A 16,447-nucleotide genomic window follows, 5' to 3' on the forward strand; every position below is an offset into this window, starting at 1 on the left:
AATAAACAATTTTAATACACATTTGACTTTTACAATGACCTTGCCTTATGTCAGTTTAAAAAAATATCTAATGTGGCCCTTGCGCACAAACGTTTGCCCACTTCAGATCTCAATTGCACTTAAAAAAAAATATTCCACCAAGGAGCGTGTTATTAACTGTAACTTGTCTTCCGTGTGTTCCTACTAGATGGACCATTGATGCATAAATGGCGAAAAGGAAGTCTGTGTTGAATTTGCTTGCAAGCATGGTGACAGAAGGAGGAGGAGGAGGGTGGATACAGTCAGCCAGCTGTGTGAGGGCAGTGCTCTTGTTATACATCAGGTTGACACACTCGCACTACCACACACACTTCCTCCTCTGGACCGGACCTCTCCTGTGCGTTCATTGATGTGCAAGCGCCTTCGAGTGTAAACGGAGAGAGGTGAGATTTCAGCATATTTCATTTGTGCGACCAAATGACTAGTTGCTGTGCAATAAGCCATGTCTTTATTAATAAAAAGAGATGCTCGGCAACTCCATGCTATTCTTAAACCGACGTCAGCGGGGTCAACGGGTTAATTTGTGCGTGGAAATCTTTTTTTAAAACTTACATGGAAGCGCGGCGCCAACTTTTTGTTGTGAAAATTGCATCCTCATCCAGATGGATTCATAGGGAGGCAGATTTGGTTCTGTTGCCATGCTGACATGATCAAAAATACCAGGGCAATTCAATTATCTCCTGTTAAAATTAGACAAATATTTCCTGCACATTATTGCACTTGGCGAAGGCCCGTTGTTGAACCGCTTGGCCCCACTCGCATGTGCAATGATGAAGTAATCCGGCAAATGTTTCTATCTTTATAGCTGCCCTAATAACGCTCAGTCTGAGAGGGGGTTCATTTTTATTTTAATTATTCTGCTTGTCCTGTGCACTGAGACTGCAACCACAATCACAAACAAGAGCTTTTCCGGTCATTTCCGTGTTCGTCAAGAGCCATTATGGTCTTTATGTTTGTATCTGCATGACACCTTTAATTTGTTTGCGACTGATATTTATTTAATTGTATGGCTCATATTGTTTGGATCAGCCAGACCCTTTGCGCTAGGTTGCACGAAGTTCAATTTTCAGTCCTGTGGTGATCATTCCACTTTTTTTGTCTTTTGCCATTCTGCTACTTTGTCCTGGTGACGTCACAAAAAAAAAAGGCAAATTCATTTAAAAGCACTTGTGGAGTTATTGTAGTAGACCACTGGCGATTCTTAAAATGCAGTGCCGCTCCTGGTACAAAAAAAGGAATTGCTGTATAAGAGGAATTCGGTTATATTTAACATGTAAGTTGATCGCATTTAATCTTTAAGAGCAGTTTGATTTTCGATTTGTATTTCGGTACAAATCATCAAATAATTTTTTTAATGCATTGGTCTTCTTCTCTCTATTGATGCGCTATGATGTTGATCATACTGTGCATCTTAATGTTACAGTGGCTTTTTTTTTTAATATAACCTTTTTTGTACTGCATTTCACTACTTGCTATGATAGCAGTACTTTGAGAACAAAGTATTTTTTTAGGTGGCACCGGGTGTAAATAATTTTGGGGGTGGGGGGGGGCTCTCCAGTTAAGTATCACTGAAATTGTTGGAGTCACACATGATGAGGATTTCAACTCCAAACTGAACTTTTACTTTTAATGCACATTTTTCCAGGACGAATCAAACTATTCCTTTTTTGGGGGGTTGTTTTTTATATGGGCTACATTAATACATGTCACAATCACGTCAATGAAATGACTCCCAATTAACATCTGCCCTGGCCATCGATCAGACTTGATATGAATATGATTATCTCAGCACTTTATAAGGTAATATGCCAGGCATTTCCTCACTAAATGCCCAAGATGCCTGTGTACGCAGCACACGTCAGGGGTCATGGGAAACGTTGCCGCCATATCCGCCAAGGCATCATCAGCAGTGGGGGACAAGTCTCCAAAAATAGAAATACATGTGCATTATTGAAGGGGGGCGGGAAAACCAGTGGAAACTCCTCTGGATGAGACAGACAGGTCAAGGGTTCAGACGTGCGGTACTCGACAGACTGCAGACGTCTGCACAGTTCCGAGGTTCTCGGTTGGCGCTGGCCTTCCGGCGTGGAGTTTGCGCGATCTCCCCGTATTTGTGTGGATTTTCTCCAGGTACGCAGCATTGTTGTCACATTCCAAAAAGGATGCCTTCGCGCCATTTGAAGACTAAATCCTTCGGAGGTGTGAATGCGAGTTTGGATGCTTGTTTGTTTTGATGTGCTCTGTGATTTATGCCCAAAGTCACCTAAGATAGGCTCCAGTTGTAACGTTCATGAGGACATAAGTGAATGGATGGATGGATGTACAGCCATTTTACTTTTTGAACTTTAGAATTCAAGGATAAAATGAAATAGACCCCTTTAAAACACATCTCGGAAAATAGGTTTTTGACTAGATTTCTGTGGTAAAAAGGAACAATGGGGAATCAGTTCTTCACATTTCATTTCAGACATTATAGTTAAGAGGATGGGAGAAAACCCGCAGCGGCTCCTCTTGCAAACAAATCGGCCGGTTTTGAAATGGCTTATAACAGCCGATTAAATCGGATGGCCAATTTCTCTGCCGGGCCCCAACATTCTATGGACAGAATTCTTCAAATAGACTTATGTACTATCACGTTCTACTTGAATGCATTTCTACATTTCTACTGTTTTTATCATGTATTCATCTCTTATGGGAAAACAGCATTAATTCATTGCAAGTTTCTCAAGTCCCCGTGGTAAGAGCCTGGTGTATTTTTACCCCCATGAGGCGATGCAAGCTAAAGTTAGCGTGGCCCCTGAAGTCCACACAGTCTAACACCCACACTGTCTGGCTTACCGGGCCGGGTCGGGCTGGCAGCAGTGCACGACCGCGTTGCTCGTCCCCAAGAGACCTGGTTAAAAATACTGTATAGAACGGATTTTTTTTTTTTTTTTAAACAAAGGTTGTTTGGCCAATAGTGAGAGGCTTGCAGTTGAAGGAAAGTTGTGAACCTATACGAGCCGCCCACTCTTCTCTCATGCGTGGCCTTGAGAAGCCCTGATGAGAACTGAAGAGGGTCAGCATACGTGAGGACATGGGTGGATTGCGGTGCGCGCGATGACGTCCATTCGTCCAAGCCACGGCCATTTTTTATTTATTTTTTTGGTCCCCCAAAAAAGCCTCAGCAGAGGCAGTCGGCTTGAAACCATGCAGTCATTTGTGCGACGGAAATGTTCAGTGTTATGTTGAAGTCTGTGCAATATGGCCTTACAAATCAGATTTTTGATTTTAATAGCGTCACCCACCCCTTCGCTTATCGGGAAAAAACACATTACGTTTTGCTCGATGTTTATTTCTTTCTGGGAAGCGCTTTTTTTCCCCCCTCCTGGTACTAAACAAGCTTTGAAACAGTTCACACTTCAAAAAAAAAGTCTATCAAAGTTGCAGGCAAAAGATGAAGGCCAGTACTTGACATTGTAACTAACAGTTCGAGTAAAATTGCGACCAATAAATCTATGGCGACTATTTGAATCTACACCTGAAAATTTTTTGAAAAATACATTTCGCTTGTGTTTTGCTTTTTCTCTCACACGCTAACCTGTTTTCACATCGGTTTCTAACCAGAGGAAAAATGGGAAGAAAGAAAATACAGATTTCTCGCATTGTGGACCAGAGAAACCGACAGGTGAGCCGAATGCAAATGATTTATTTTTATTATTACTGAGAATTATTCCCAAACCCAGAGGAAATTTGTCAATTTCACTGAATTGCTCTCGAAATTATTTGAAACAAAAATTGGATCAATTTGTCTGTGCCAATGAATGTAGAGTGAGAGGCAGAATAATTACATCCTCTTCCACTCAATGGCACAAGGTACAATTAACATTTTTGTCGGGTGATGGTGAGCTGTGCTTTTTTTTTTTTTTTTAACTGGATTGCAGGTGACATTCACCAAGCGCAAATTCGGCTTGATGAAGAAGGCGTATGAGCTGAGCGTGCTGTGCGACTGCGAGATCGCCCTCATCATTTTCAACAGCACCAACCGACTTTTTCAGTATGCCAGCACCGACATCGACAAGGTTCTGCTCAAGTACACGGAGTACAGCGAGCCGCACGAGAGTCGCACCAACACTGACATCTTGGAGGTTGAGAGATTTCACCAACTTTCGTTTGAAATTTTTGCGGCTTTAGGGGGTTGGTCCATTCTTGGTTCTTATTTTGTGTTTGCTGTCAGACTCTGAGGAGGAAAGGCCTCGATCTGGACACCTCGGAGCTTGACGGCGAGGAGAGCATGCAGGTGACGGGCCATAAATATCAAAATGGCGGCGGGGTGGATGTGTCTGCGGGTTGCCAGCGGATCTATGTCAGTACACACCCACACACAACTCACGCACGCATACAGTCGATGCTGGAAAGTAACAAAGTACAAATACTTAAGTAGATTTTTCAGGTATCGCTACTTGGAGTTTTTTTTGCTGACAATTTTTTTTTTTTTTTACTTTTACACCCTACATTTGTGAGTGACATCTGAACTTTCTATTCATACTTTTGTCATAAAATAAATTTCAACCCCCAGATTACAAGAGTTTAAAAAAAATGTGGATGGATCGTAAAATAAATTTCATCCTCCAGATTACAGAAGGGTTTAAAAAAAATTGTGGATCATTACTTATTGGCTGGAAGATCCACCTCGTTGCGTTTTTTGTGCTCTTCCTATGACACTTTAAGATGCCTTAAACCTGTCTAAACGAAAAGTAGTACTGTACTGTAGTTGGGGTCAAGGAAGTATGTTGAAGTGATGCATTTGGACTGAGAAGCTTTGATCTCTGTATTTTGGGGAGGAGCTAATTTTAGCCTGAGTTGTTGGTGGAAGTTACAGAGTCTTGACCGTGTGTAAACATTTATGCACGCTTCGGATTCATTTTTTTCAAACTCAAATTACAGTATCTGTAAGCTATTCATTTTTGAGTGGAGTGTTATAAGAGAAATTTGAAATCATGTTACTTTTTTGGGGGGAGCGTTGTTTATATTTACTTTTTGAAATATTGTGATTACCGTTAAATATTTTGGGGCAAGGTCTTCATTAGTTGTGCGTTGTTTTTTTTTTTTTTGCTTTTTGCTATTCATGAGAAGGCTCAGTTCTTCCCCCAAAATAGTGGCAAACTGTGTCTAATGAAGTGACTTGTGAGTGTATATGATCATCACATCACTCTCCAGGCTCCATCCCTGCGCTCCACGGAAGCGCCGTTCCCGGTGTCGGAGAACAGCTTCCCAGTCTCCTCCGGACCCGGCACGGCCCCCCACAGACTCCCGGCATTTAAATGCGCCAGCCCGGTTCCTGCAACGGCTCACGGCTCCTTCATGCCACCGCACTCAGGTATAGAAGAAGCGTCCACACGCATCAAGATTTTCATTCGTCTGCTGTCTGTGTGGCGGTCTATCCTCACACAAGTTGTTCCCATAGTCTTGAAACAGTGTGTGCAGCTGTCCGTCACCTCAAAGGAAGTGAGTCGCGCAAGTGCATTGGGTGTATTTTATGAAACTTGATTTTTTTTTTTTCCCACCGCTGTGGCCACCTTCGGTTTCTGTCTGCAGTTGTTGTCACACCTGTTTTTGTGATGATGTCATTAAAAGTGACTCCACTGTGATACTTTAAGCAGTTTACAGTACAGATATAAAGAGCAAGTGATAATGACATTCATTAATTTTTTTTTTTTTTGCCTCAATGAATTTTATTTTTCCCCAATACCAAACAAGCTATGAAACCATTTTTTTCCCTCAGGCATTTTTTCCCCTAGCATTAGCTTCCTTCAACTTTGACATAATCATAATATTAATTGAAAAAATGGTAATTCAGTTAAAATTGTGAATATATTGCATGTATCCTAATAATTAGTTCACATTCTTTTGTTAAGAAAAATGAAAATTATATTTTTGATGTGAATATCTCCATTCCGGCTTAGCGTGTTTTATCAAGATATAAACATTCAAGACAGTATCGAAAATTAAAACGATATCAGTTAACTCGATGAATCGTTTGATACAGAGGTCACTCTGCTATGTGTATGTACCGTATTGAACAATATATATATATGAATATACTGTATATATTTTTTGTGACAATAAGCTCTGCAACAGACTGTTTCCACAATTCTCTGTGAATTTGTTGTAAAATCGGCAAAGAAAACACACCGATGGCAATCCTGACTACACATCCATCATCTGGGCCCATCATATGATGCAGATATTTGTTGTAATACCAAATGCATGCCGCTCCATTTGGCGCCATCGTTTTCTTTGATTATAATCGGAAAAAGTCCAAATGGGAAATCTCCATCCAATTTTGATTAACTGCCCAGCGCTCAAAGAAAGTTAGTCAGCGAAGTCAAATTTCAGCCTCAACTGTTGTGTTTCCTTCCATCCTGTCTGCAAAAAATGCAAGAGAAAGAAGAAGTGTGAAGGTATCACAGTTGCTCGCATCATCTTTTTCACTTCCCTCCGCAGGTATCGGCTACTCCGTCTTCTCCCACATGAGCCGAGGGCTCCACCCGAAGACACCTCCTCCTCCGTCCCCTCTGACCCTCCCAATAGACGGGGCCCATCAGGGCTCACGCACCGGGCCGAACGCCGCCGTGAGCCGCGGGCTCCTTTACCAGACGGGCCTGCATGGCGCCATGGGCAAAGCCGGACTGCTGGGCCACACTCTGGCTGGTTACGGCCTCGCCTCTCCTGGACCTTCGGGTAGCTTACACTTTATTTTCTTCCTCTTATCATTTCATCGTGTATGACTTTCGGATTTGTCTATTTTTCTATCAGAGTACAGCCAACCAAGTTTCTATCACTCTGTGAATCTGCAGCGAGGAGCTGTGAACTCCTGGCAAACAACGCAGCCTTCACACCAGCTCCAGGGGCCTCATGTAAATCAAGGGTAAGGATGCATTCGAGTGGGGGTACGCTCACCAGCCACACTAACCTGATAACTCCCTTTTGTTGTTCCCAGGATGTCCACCAGTGTCTGCTCTTTCTCCTCCACCTTGACGCATACTCCCTGCCTCGGCGGCATCCACATCAAATCTGAGCGCAGCTCTCCTGAGCAGCACGTGGCCTCTCCCGCCACCTCCCCTCTACACGGCCTCGGGCAAGAGCATTCACCCATGAGCAGGCCCAGCTCGGACCTCCACAGCCCCCCGGTACCAGAGCCCGAGACATACTTGCCCGACGGAGGGGATGGAGGAATGCTGAGACAGTCGCACATGTGTGAGGGATGGCAGAGATAGCTGTGCATTTAATGGACATTATTAGGTACATATGCACAAGCTGATGAAATCCAGAGTGAGAACTTGACCAAAAATAAAATCAGCTATTACTCAAAGCGCATGGTTGCCTTTAATACACCAAGTTTTGATGGTCACTGTAAATTAATGTCATTAGCACATTTGTAAAAACTCAATACATTTGATAGCTCTTGTGTTGGGTGCCATCGGATTGCCTATGTGTACCTAATTAACTGTCCAGTCTTCTCAGTCAGAGCTGGTCTCTGCTGGGTGTTGTCTATTGGTGTTGTTTTCAGCCCCTCACACGTCACTTGATTGTTCGCATTACAAAGACGCACACACGTTTGGTGGTTTGATTTGTTTGGCACGATCATAAAATGAAAATGTTCATGTAAATCCCATGAATAAAAACCAATTTAAAAGTCTGTCCAGTTCCATTATAACAAGGGTAACCACCATTAAAAATTACAAATGACAAGAATGTTCTCCAGATGTATTTGGTAAAAAAGAGAACGGAATGGACAACATTGCATCAGGCAACTAAATGTAGATCATATTAGAATGCAAAACAAATGGTTAAAGTATATTTTTAATGAGGGATGGACATTAGAAAACAATATCTCAACACATATACACGAGAGTCAACGACATGATCGAAACAACCCAGTCCGGTCTAGAACTTCTTCCCTTTACGCAATTTGTTGTGGCGCCAAATGTTTTCCTTTCGAAGACGCTTCCAGTAATCCCAGCTGTCCTCCTCCAGCTCGTGAAGCATGTACGGTGCCTCCAGGTTTAACTGGAAGAGCCTAAAATAGTAAAATACCCATTTTACATGGACGGAAGAAAGCTGTTATTAAACTGGGGTGTGCATGGGGGAAAAAAACATGACTTCTGACATGTGTTTATTGTAGAGGAATGTAGTATTCAAGGTCTACAAATGAGCTGCCTCATTAGTTCAACAAAGCTACATGCTGCATCACCAAGGCTTAGGCTTTTTTTTAATGTAGCCAAGCGCATTTGCCAAAATGATTTTCACTGAATTTCGCCATGCGCCAGTGTAATTACATTTAATGACACAAAAACCTAACAACCTGTGTCCTTTATTTGCAGTTATATTGATGTTATTTGCCAAGTACGGCAATAATACGAATGTATCTCAAAATGGAAGGAAGAAATGTTCTTACCAATCTGGATATTCCTTAACGGGTTTAAGTTTGGGGTCTTCTCCCTCTTTGTAGATGTTGACCCCGACTGCATAAGAAGTCAGTCTTGCTGGATCTTTGCACACCTCTGGTCCTTTCAGCTCCTCTTTAACCATCCCCTTGCCTTTGCCTTTAGCGGCTGGAGGAGCGAGCAAAATGTAATTGTTATTAAAAACATGTCGCCCTTGTTAAGGACAGGAAATTAACATTTACTGAAAAACGACTTTACTCACCCACTTTTTTCGCATACCCACACGCCTGTAACTTGTTTAACGCGTTAGTCCTGCGTATGGTGAGTAGTGGTGCATTGTTTGCGATGTGTCTGGTAAACAATGCGACGCTAAATAAAGCGGGGCTGGTCATTTCTGCAGTGTGTGATTTACTCCGGACGACATTAGCGCACCATGCTATAACTTGACATTCACTCTTCTACTTCCGCCCACTCTGTTGTGACACTGCTTGTAAAATCTGCACTGCCCTTCTGTGGATGAAAACCTGCACTACATGCTATTTTGCGAGCCTGTGTCTGAAATTCATCTCCTTCGGATCCATATCGATCTAAGATATTATTACATTTAAAAGAAGTATGTCCGAGCGTTTTAAATGCGGAGTTAGCTTCGCCACTGTAGTTTTGACGTTTGATATTCTTCTTCTGGGCCTTCGTTCCTTTTGGACGGAAATACAAACTCCATACTATTTTACCAATTATTTTATTCCTGGGGCGGCACGGTGACAGACTGGTTTGCACGTCCGCCTCACAGTGTAGAGGTGTAGGGTTTGTTTCCTTATTGTGTGGATTTTGCATCTTCTCCCCGTGCTTGCGTGGGTTTTCTCCGGCACTACGGTTTCCTCCCACATTCCCGAAACATGCATGGCAGGCTGATTGAACACTCCAAATTGTCCCTAGGTGTGAGTGTGGACGCGGATGGTTGTTCGTCTCTGTGTGCTCTGCGATTGGCTGGCAACCGGTGGTCCCCGCCAACTGCCGAAGAGAGCTGGGATAGACTCCCCACGCCCGCGACTCTCGTCTGGTTAAGCATATTAGAAAATGGATGAATGTATTTTATTTCTGACCTGAATATCTCCATGTTAAACGTGAATGTATCTAGATTTAGATTGGCTACTTTATAACAAAGCCGTTTTTAATTGTCGATTGCTTGTCGTCCTGTCATCCGCCTCCTGATGGCGCGACGCAGCTCTAATGCTTCTTTGCCAATCTTTCGTTAATACCAAAGAAGAAGAAGAAGAAGCACTGCCAGCTTTCAGGAAAACATGTCGGAATATCAACATGTCCAGAAAAGTGCCCTGAAAATTAAGGGCGTGGGAAGCATTTCGTCTGGGAAAAAGTAAGTAAAACGCACAGGTTAGTTAGTTAATGGCCATTTTAACGTTTCCCTGGCAGAGGTGGTCTATTTATTAGCTTTCAATTCACGTCGCTCGAATGTTACCCTTCGTGCTAACAATAGCGTTAGCTCAGTTATTTTGGTGAATCGTTCACTCTGAAGTCTGGGGTCAACAAACAAAAACATTAAGTGAAAACACCCACCACTTGACCTTAGATACGATTGAACAAAAAAATAATAATACAACAACAACCTAGACACCTCCAAGATTCTCTTGGCTACACCATAACGCCAGCTTTAACACTTTCTGTTATTTCACACTGCCTATCACTGAGATTGCATTTAATGTCGGTAGTGTGGATCAGCACTGCTTCCTACTGAGAGCTTATAGGGACATATTGAGGACACTGACATCACAATACGTGTCGTATTTTACACCTGAAAATAGTCTTTTTCTGTTTTTCCAATTCATGCACAATATCAGAATCAGAATCGCCTTTATTGTCATAACAAAATGTAGGAGAGAACGTTTATATTGCAGACATCCAGTGGGAAAGTATTTCCCACAACGCATGAGCGTTTACTGTAATGCAGCTATTATAAATCCCATATCCGTCAAAACCGAATGTTGATGACTTTGTTCCAGGAAGAAGAAGAAGGACAAGGAGAGCAAGCATCGCATGGAACAGGTGGCGACCAATCAAAACGATGAGGAGTTGAAAGCCAAACGGGCATACATGGACAAAAGGACGCCTGCGCAAATAGCCTTTGACAAAATGCAGGAAAAGAGGGTATGTATATTCTGGGGTACGGTGGGAGATATTTTCCTGATTAGGTGAGGTAATGAGAAAAAAAAAGTTTAAATCTCAGTATATTATAATATTGTATTTTTCAAGGTTTTTTTTCTTCAAGTTAATGTGTGATCCAAGAGTGAGGTAGATGAGTTGCATGTTGTTTTTTTCATAGCACCCACCATTGCTGAATTTTACACAGGCATCAAACTGCTCTTCTGAGGGTTTTCCTTCACTTCTACCTTGTAAAATCACAACTTTATTGTCAACGGATGAAGCCATTTTTCTTTCAGAAAATACAAATTTGTTCTGGTGGCATGATATGGAAATATATATTTGTTTTTAAATATTCCAACTATTTTTTTTGTTCTTGGAGAAGTAGCCTTTTGTGTTAAGTTCTTCAAAGAATGTTTTTGTTGTTGTTCAATACCAAAAGAAATCCCAAATAACCTTTCTGCCTTTTCGGGAAGATTTTGCTTGAAAACACAAGTTTATTTTAAAATTCAACATTAAAAAAAACTATTAATTTGTCTTAACAAATGTTTCCTCTTATCTTGAAAAATATAAATATGCTGCCTTTTCTTAAACCTTTTTCATTAAAGTTTTTTTTTAAAACTACAACTCATAAAAAATTATTTCAAATGATGATCAATTCTTTCTTTTTCCCATTTTTGTAAAAGTGGCTGCTCTAGAAAAGTAAGGACCTTCGCTGTTGCAAAAAATAGGAATTTCATAAATGGTTTTCATAAAAAAAATTATGATTTTACTTAAACTGACTAAAATGTCTTCAAAAAGTATTTTGTTGATGGAAAAAAATACATTTTGGTTGAGGAAAAAAATGCTCTGGTTGGGGGGAAAAAAATTCTTGAAAAATACATATTGTTAAACAGTTTTTTTCTTGAAGAAAAATACTAGTTATCCTGAAAAAAATATTGAGAGATTTACTTTTTTTTGTAAAAATTAGTATTTTTCTTTGAAAAATATCTTTCTTGGAAAAAATAGGATTTTTCTTCGGAAACACTTTGAAGAAAAGTTTCCTTGAAGAAAAGTTTCCTTGAATAAAGTTCGAGCTGTAAAATATCCAAGTAAGTCCTTTAGACTGATTTGAACTCTTTTCCCGACAGCAAATGGAGAGAATTTTGAACAAAGCCTCCAAAACGCACAAGCATAGAGTGGAGGTATGTCCTCACACACATTTGACTTTTTGGAATCCTGTTTCTTTTCTTTCAGCCAAATATGTTCTATTTGATGTGAAACGGCATTGAATTTAACTTTTTGTTTTTCCTGCAGGACTTCAATCGCCACCTGGACAACCTGACAGAACATTATGATATTCCGAAAGTCAGCTGGACTAAATAAAGTTTCCATTTTTGTTTTTTGAAAGTTACGTCATGCCATTTTTATGTATTTACAATTAAAAGTTACTCATGGTCACATTTGGTCGTTTCCTGTCTTAAGTCACAAGTGTCTTGTGTGCTGTTTTGACTGAGAATCATGTGATGATCCTGCTTTGGAATTTCATCAAGGATCACACTGGAAAGTGTTACTTTTGTGCAGTAAGTTAAAAAAAAAATCCTGGAGTAAAAAAAAAAGTGTCTTAAAATATGACCTCGGAAGTATAACCTTTTTTTGTCAGAAAAAAATACTTTTTTAAAAAGGGTGGGGGGGAAACGTTACTCTAAATTAATTATTGAAGAAATATCACTGTCACACTGAAGCTATATACAAACTAGAACTAAAATTTAAAATTAAAAAAATATGGATGATAGAAAAACTTGGAAGGAATAATTACTGTATATATAATTCTCCAAAAAGTGCACATTTTCCCACTCCCCAAAATAAAACTTTCCGGTATTAGAAAGAAAAAAAACGTATTTTCTACTCTGAAAAAAATGCAGCTTCTTCAGTCATGAATTTCTAGTGCATTAAAAGAAAAAAAAATCTAAATATACTGAAGTCTTGCTTTTTATTCATACATATCAACCACGGTGTCAACCACAGCCCATTCGTAAACAATTAGCATGGCACATGATGTAAAAATCCAATTTAGCTGTCCATTACTTTTCCGTACTGTGACATTGCAACATTCAATTGCCCTTCAGTACAGCCACGTGATTCCCGTGTATTAAATTAAGCGTGCGCGATAAACTTTGATCAGGTTCACTTGGGTCCCAGCATTTCTCTGGGCTTGACCCAGCGATCGAACTCTTCCTCGGTGAGGTAGCCCAGCTCCACGGCCACCTTCTTGAGCGTGGATCCCTTCTTGTGCGCCGTCTTGGCAATGGCAGCCGCCTTGTCGTAGCCAATGTGCGGATTGAGCGCCGTCACCAGCATAAGCGACTCGTTCATCAGCTTCTCGATCCTCTCCGTGTTGGCCCGGATGCCCAACACGCAGTTGGCGCTGAAGGAGACGGTGGCGTCGCCCAGCAGGCGCGCCGAGTTCAGCACGTTTTTGGCTATCATGGGCTTGAAGACGTTGAGCTCAAAGTGGCCGTTGCTTCCGCCCACCGTCACTGCCACGTGGTTGCCCATCACCTGGGCGGCCACCATGGTCATGGCCTCGCATTGCGTGGGGTTGACCTTGCCGGGCATGATGCTGCTGCCCGGCTCGTTCTCGGGCAGGATAAGCTCACCCAGGCCCGAGCGTGGGCCCGAGCCCAAAAAGCGCACGTCGTTGGCGATCTTCATCATGCTCACCGCCACCGTGTTGAGAGCGCCGCTCAGCTCTACCAGGGCGTCGTGCGCCGCCAGTGCCTCAAACTTGTTGGGCGCCGTCACGAAGGGCAGCCCGGTCAGGGCGCAGACTGTGGACGCCATTTTCTCGGCGAAGCCCACGCGCGTGTTGAGGCCCGTACCCACGGCCGTGCCACCGGCCGCCAGCTCGTACACCCGCGGCATGGCCGCCTTCACCCGCGCAATGCTGTACTTGACCTGTTGTACATACCCGCTGAACTCCTGGCCCAGCGACAGTGGCACGGCGTCCTGCGTGTGCGTGCGACCAATCTTGATAATGTCCTGGAACTCCTCGGCCTTGGGGGGGGGAAAAACAGTCAGATTCAAGTCGGGATTGTAAAATACTGTTTTTTGTTGTTGTTTTTAGGGGGGGGGGTGAGAGGGAATTTTTTTTTTTTTATGAAAACAATTTTAAGGACAAAAAGATGTATTTATTACAATTTAAAAAAAATCATATTTACAGATCAGAAAATACAGAGTTTAATGGAAAAAAAATCTTATTTTAGATGGGGGGGGGAAGGCTCTTTGGAGAACAGTCTCAAAATTTGCTTCATGAATCGGTCATATTTTTTGACTCTCTCAATGGCACTGTTGGCTTAAATAAAAGGGTTTAAGAAAGAGAAAGTCAGTGCACTTTCAGCTCAATGCTGAACAATTTTACAAGTCGTTTTCTTTTTTTTAAACAAATTTTTGAGTGAAAAGTTGTGTATTTTTTATTTTTTTTAAAACAATTCTCAAAAACACTGGACTTTTAATTTTTAAAAGTTATAACGTGATCATTTTCACTTCTGAACCTGGCAAAACTAAACTAAACAACTCCTTCCAGTTCAGGTCACTAGTAAATCCCTATTTGGGAATGTGCATCTGTTTTTTTGTATTTTCTGAATCAAAGTTGTAGCTACGTAACACCAATACTGTAAAATAATAATGCCTTTAAAACATTTAAGATTTAAAAGTAAGACAAACACACACCTACCGGTCCATCAGACTTTCTTTTGTTTTGTCAAACGTGAAAGTAAAACCTGTTACGTTCAAAGGTAAATGTATCATGTTAAAACGGGGAATTTACCTGGTTGAAACATTACATTTATCACATTAAAACGTGAAAGTTTCCACGTTAAAACAAAAAAATATTTCTTACATCAAAACATTTATCATTGCATAACATGAAATTAGTCACGTTAAAACATGAAATCGTGTTAAAACGTGGAAGTTATGTTCAAATGTGAAATTGATAACGGTTTTATCAAGTGAATTTCAATTTAATTTTTATTGAACTTATTTTCCGGTATGGCGGTTCGATTGTGCACCTGTACTTGTTATTCCGGTGTGGAGTAAGTTCAATAACTGTTTAATAGTTGTGTTGTATGAGCTGACAAACGAGATTGCTATGAGAATTTGCGGTATAAGATTGTGCTGTGCCATTGCGCGCAGTCGCATTGGCGTGTTGGCCTTTAAGTCTGCGGCTTTTCTAGCTCCCCACTGCATTTGTTTTGTTTGCAAACCGATTCTAAAGTACACTTGGGCGTTACAAAGTAGACTATTCCTGTAAAAAAAAAAAAAACCACAGGAGAAGCACCCACTGTATTGATTCTACGTCAATATTTTAGTTGTTTATGACAACGGGGGGGGGGGGGGGGGGGGGGGTCCTCTGGTGGCCACCAGAGTGAAATGCGCGGTAAATGCATGGCATCGTGATATATATTTTTTAATTATTTACAGTCTGTTGCTTCCGAATGTATATAGAGAGTAAAATGCTGCGGGATTGTGGTTGTCAAAACGTGGTACGTGCCTTGGTTGCCAGTGCGTCGTGCAAAGTCTGCAGGCCCGGGATGAGAACCTGGTGGACCTCTGTGGCTGCGGCGATGTGCATGGCCGTGGGGAAGGTGTCGTTGGAGCTTTGGCTCTTGTTGACATGGTCGTTGGGGTGGACCGGATCCTTGGAGCCCAGTTGTCCTCCCAAGATCTCGATAGCTCGGTTGCTTATCACCTCGTTGACGTTCATGTTGGTTTGGGTTCCGGAGCCGGTCTGCCACACCACCAGAGGGAAATGATCGTCCAACTTCCCGATAGCCACCTCGTCCGCCGCCTGACAGATAGCGTCCGCGATCTTGGGGTCCAGACCGTAGTCTTTATTGACCTGGGCCGCCGCTTTCTTCAAGATTCCGAAGGCATGGATGATCTGGAGCGGCATTCGCTCGGAAGGTCCCCCAATCTTGAAGTTCATGGTGGATCTGACGGTCTGGGCGCCGTAGTATTTGTCCGACGGGACCTTGAGCTCGCCGAAGGTGTCCCGCTCGATCCTGAAATCCGAACTGGCCATCCTGCATGGGTTTATGACGATCTTACAGTCGGCGCGGACACTCGGCAAAGTCTGCAAGTTGCTCTTTAGCTGCTGGACACGTCGGAAAGAGCGCAACATGGCTGTACCTTAGAGGTGAACCCAGCTAGGAGGTCACGCTGGCGACACAGAGTTTCGCATTGGGGGGCTGCTATTGGGCGATTGGAAACACGAGTCCGCGACAGCCAATCGATATTCAGTTGGGGGCGCCGTTTCCGTCGTTTGAGGCCAATCAGAGGATGAGGTCGGAATCAATCTGTGAAGTTTTTTATAATACGGAACTAGTATGTCCAGTTCAACGCGGAACCGAAACATCATGAAAACAATAAACGTCACTGTCACTAATATTAAAACGGTTTCAACGTATTTTAAGATTTTTCAAAAGAAAACATATCGTGCCAAAGATTTGTAGTGATTTAAGCACAGAAGCCAAATAATTATTCGTATCGTAACTAATGATTTTTAGTTCTGTATTTAAAAGAACAAAAGAAAAACACTTGACTTGTATGGGCAAAGACTTGTGTGTACAATATCATTAGCATTTTCCATATATTTAGATACCGTGTTTTATATTTAATGTTTTCCATTATTCCATCTAATGAACATTATTATTAATTCTGCATGTCTGCTTTGCCTCGTGTTGTTAATTTCCTTTGTGAATGCATTATCTATCTTTAGCTAGCTAGCTGTTCTTGGGGGGGGGGGGTATTTTTCATGTTTTACAATCTTACTTTTTTCATTT

At 41.8% G+C, this 16,447-nt stretch overlaps 4 protein-coding genes across 5 annotated transcripts; 2 read left to right on the plus strand and 2 right to left on the minus strand.

Moving 5' to 3' along the window:
• The first annotated feature begins 205 nt into the window (after nt 1-205).
• Nucleotides 206-7,636, plus strand: mef2b (myocyte enhancer factor 2b). 2 transcript variants are annotated; one of them, XM_086115019.1, is made up of 8 exons: nt 206-422; nt 3,646-3,706; nt 3,963-4,166; nt 4,256-4,384; nt 5,239-5,398; nt 6,526-6,762; nt 6,838-6,949; nt 7,022-7,636. In XM_086115019.1, the coding sequence occupies exons 2-8, from the start codon at nt 3,653-3,655 to the stop codon at nt 7,296-7,298; spliced, it is 1,173 nt and encodes a 390-aa protein (XP_085971145.1). In that variant the 5' UTR covers nt 206-422; nt 3,646-3,652; the 3' UTR covers nt 7,299-7,636. The 2 variants fall into 2 exon arrangements, with proteins under 2 accessions (XP_085971145.1, XP_085971146.1); XM_086115020.1 differs by having other exon boundaries at nt 4,256-4,318.
• Nucleotides 7,637-7,866: 230 nt separating this feature from the next.
• On the minus strand, nt 7,867-8,937 carry mrpl54 (mitochondrial ribosomal protein L54). The gene is made up of 3 exons (XM_086115021.1): nt 8,731-8,937; nt 8,480-8,636; nt 7,867-8,101 (listed from the first exon to the last, which is right to left on the minus strand). Exons 1-3 carry the CDS (start codon nt 8,858-8,860, stop codon nt 7,969-7,971), a joined length of 420 nt encoding a protein of 139 aa, XP_085971147.1. The 5' UTR covers nt 8,861-8,937; the 3' UTR covers nt 7,867-7,968.
• Nucleotides 8,938-9,696: 759 nt separating this feature from the next.
• On the plus strand, nt 9,697-12,067 carry fam32a (family with sequence similarity 32 member A). Its single transcript, XM_086115022.1, has 4 exons — nt 9,697-9,843; nt 10,487-10,631; nt 11,756-11,809; nt 11,922-12,067. The coding sequence occupies exons 1-4, from the start codon at nt 9,770-9,772 to the stop codon at nt 11,988-11,990; spliced, it is 342 nt and encodes a 113-aa protein (XP_085971148.1). The 5' UTR covers nt 9,697-9,769; the 3' UTR covers nt 11,991-12,067.
• Nucleotides 12,068-12,578: 511 nt separating this feature from the next.
• On the minus strand, nt 12,579-16,013 carry fh (fumarate hydratase). Its single transcript, XM_086115018.1, has 2 exons — nt 15,157-16,013; nt 12,579-13,661 (listed from the first exon to the last, which is right to left on the minus strand). The coding sequence occupies exons 1-2, from the start codon at nt 15,784-15,786 to the stop codon at nt 12,792-12,794; spliced, it is 1,500 nt and encodes a 499-aa protein (XP_085971144.1). The 5' UTR covers nt 15,787-16,013; the 3' UTR covers nt 12,579-12,791.
• Nucleotides 16,014-16,447: the final 434 nt, after the last annotated feature.

This window comes from Hippocampus guttulatus, chromosome 7 (assembly GCF_054856545.1).
Source record: "Hippocampus guttulatus isolate MCC_2025c chromosome 7, RoL_Hgut_1.0, whole genome shotgun sequence".
Taxonomy (NCBI): domain Eukaryota; kingdom Metazoa; phylum Chordata; class Actinopteri; order Syngnathiformes; family Syngnathidae; genus Hippocampus; species Hippocampus guttulatus.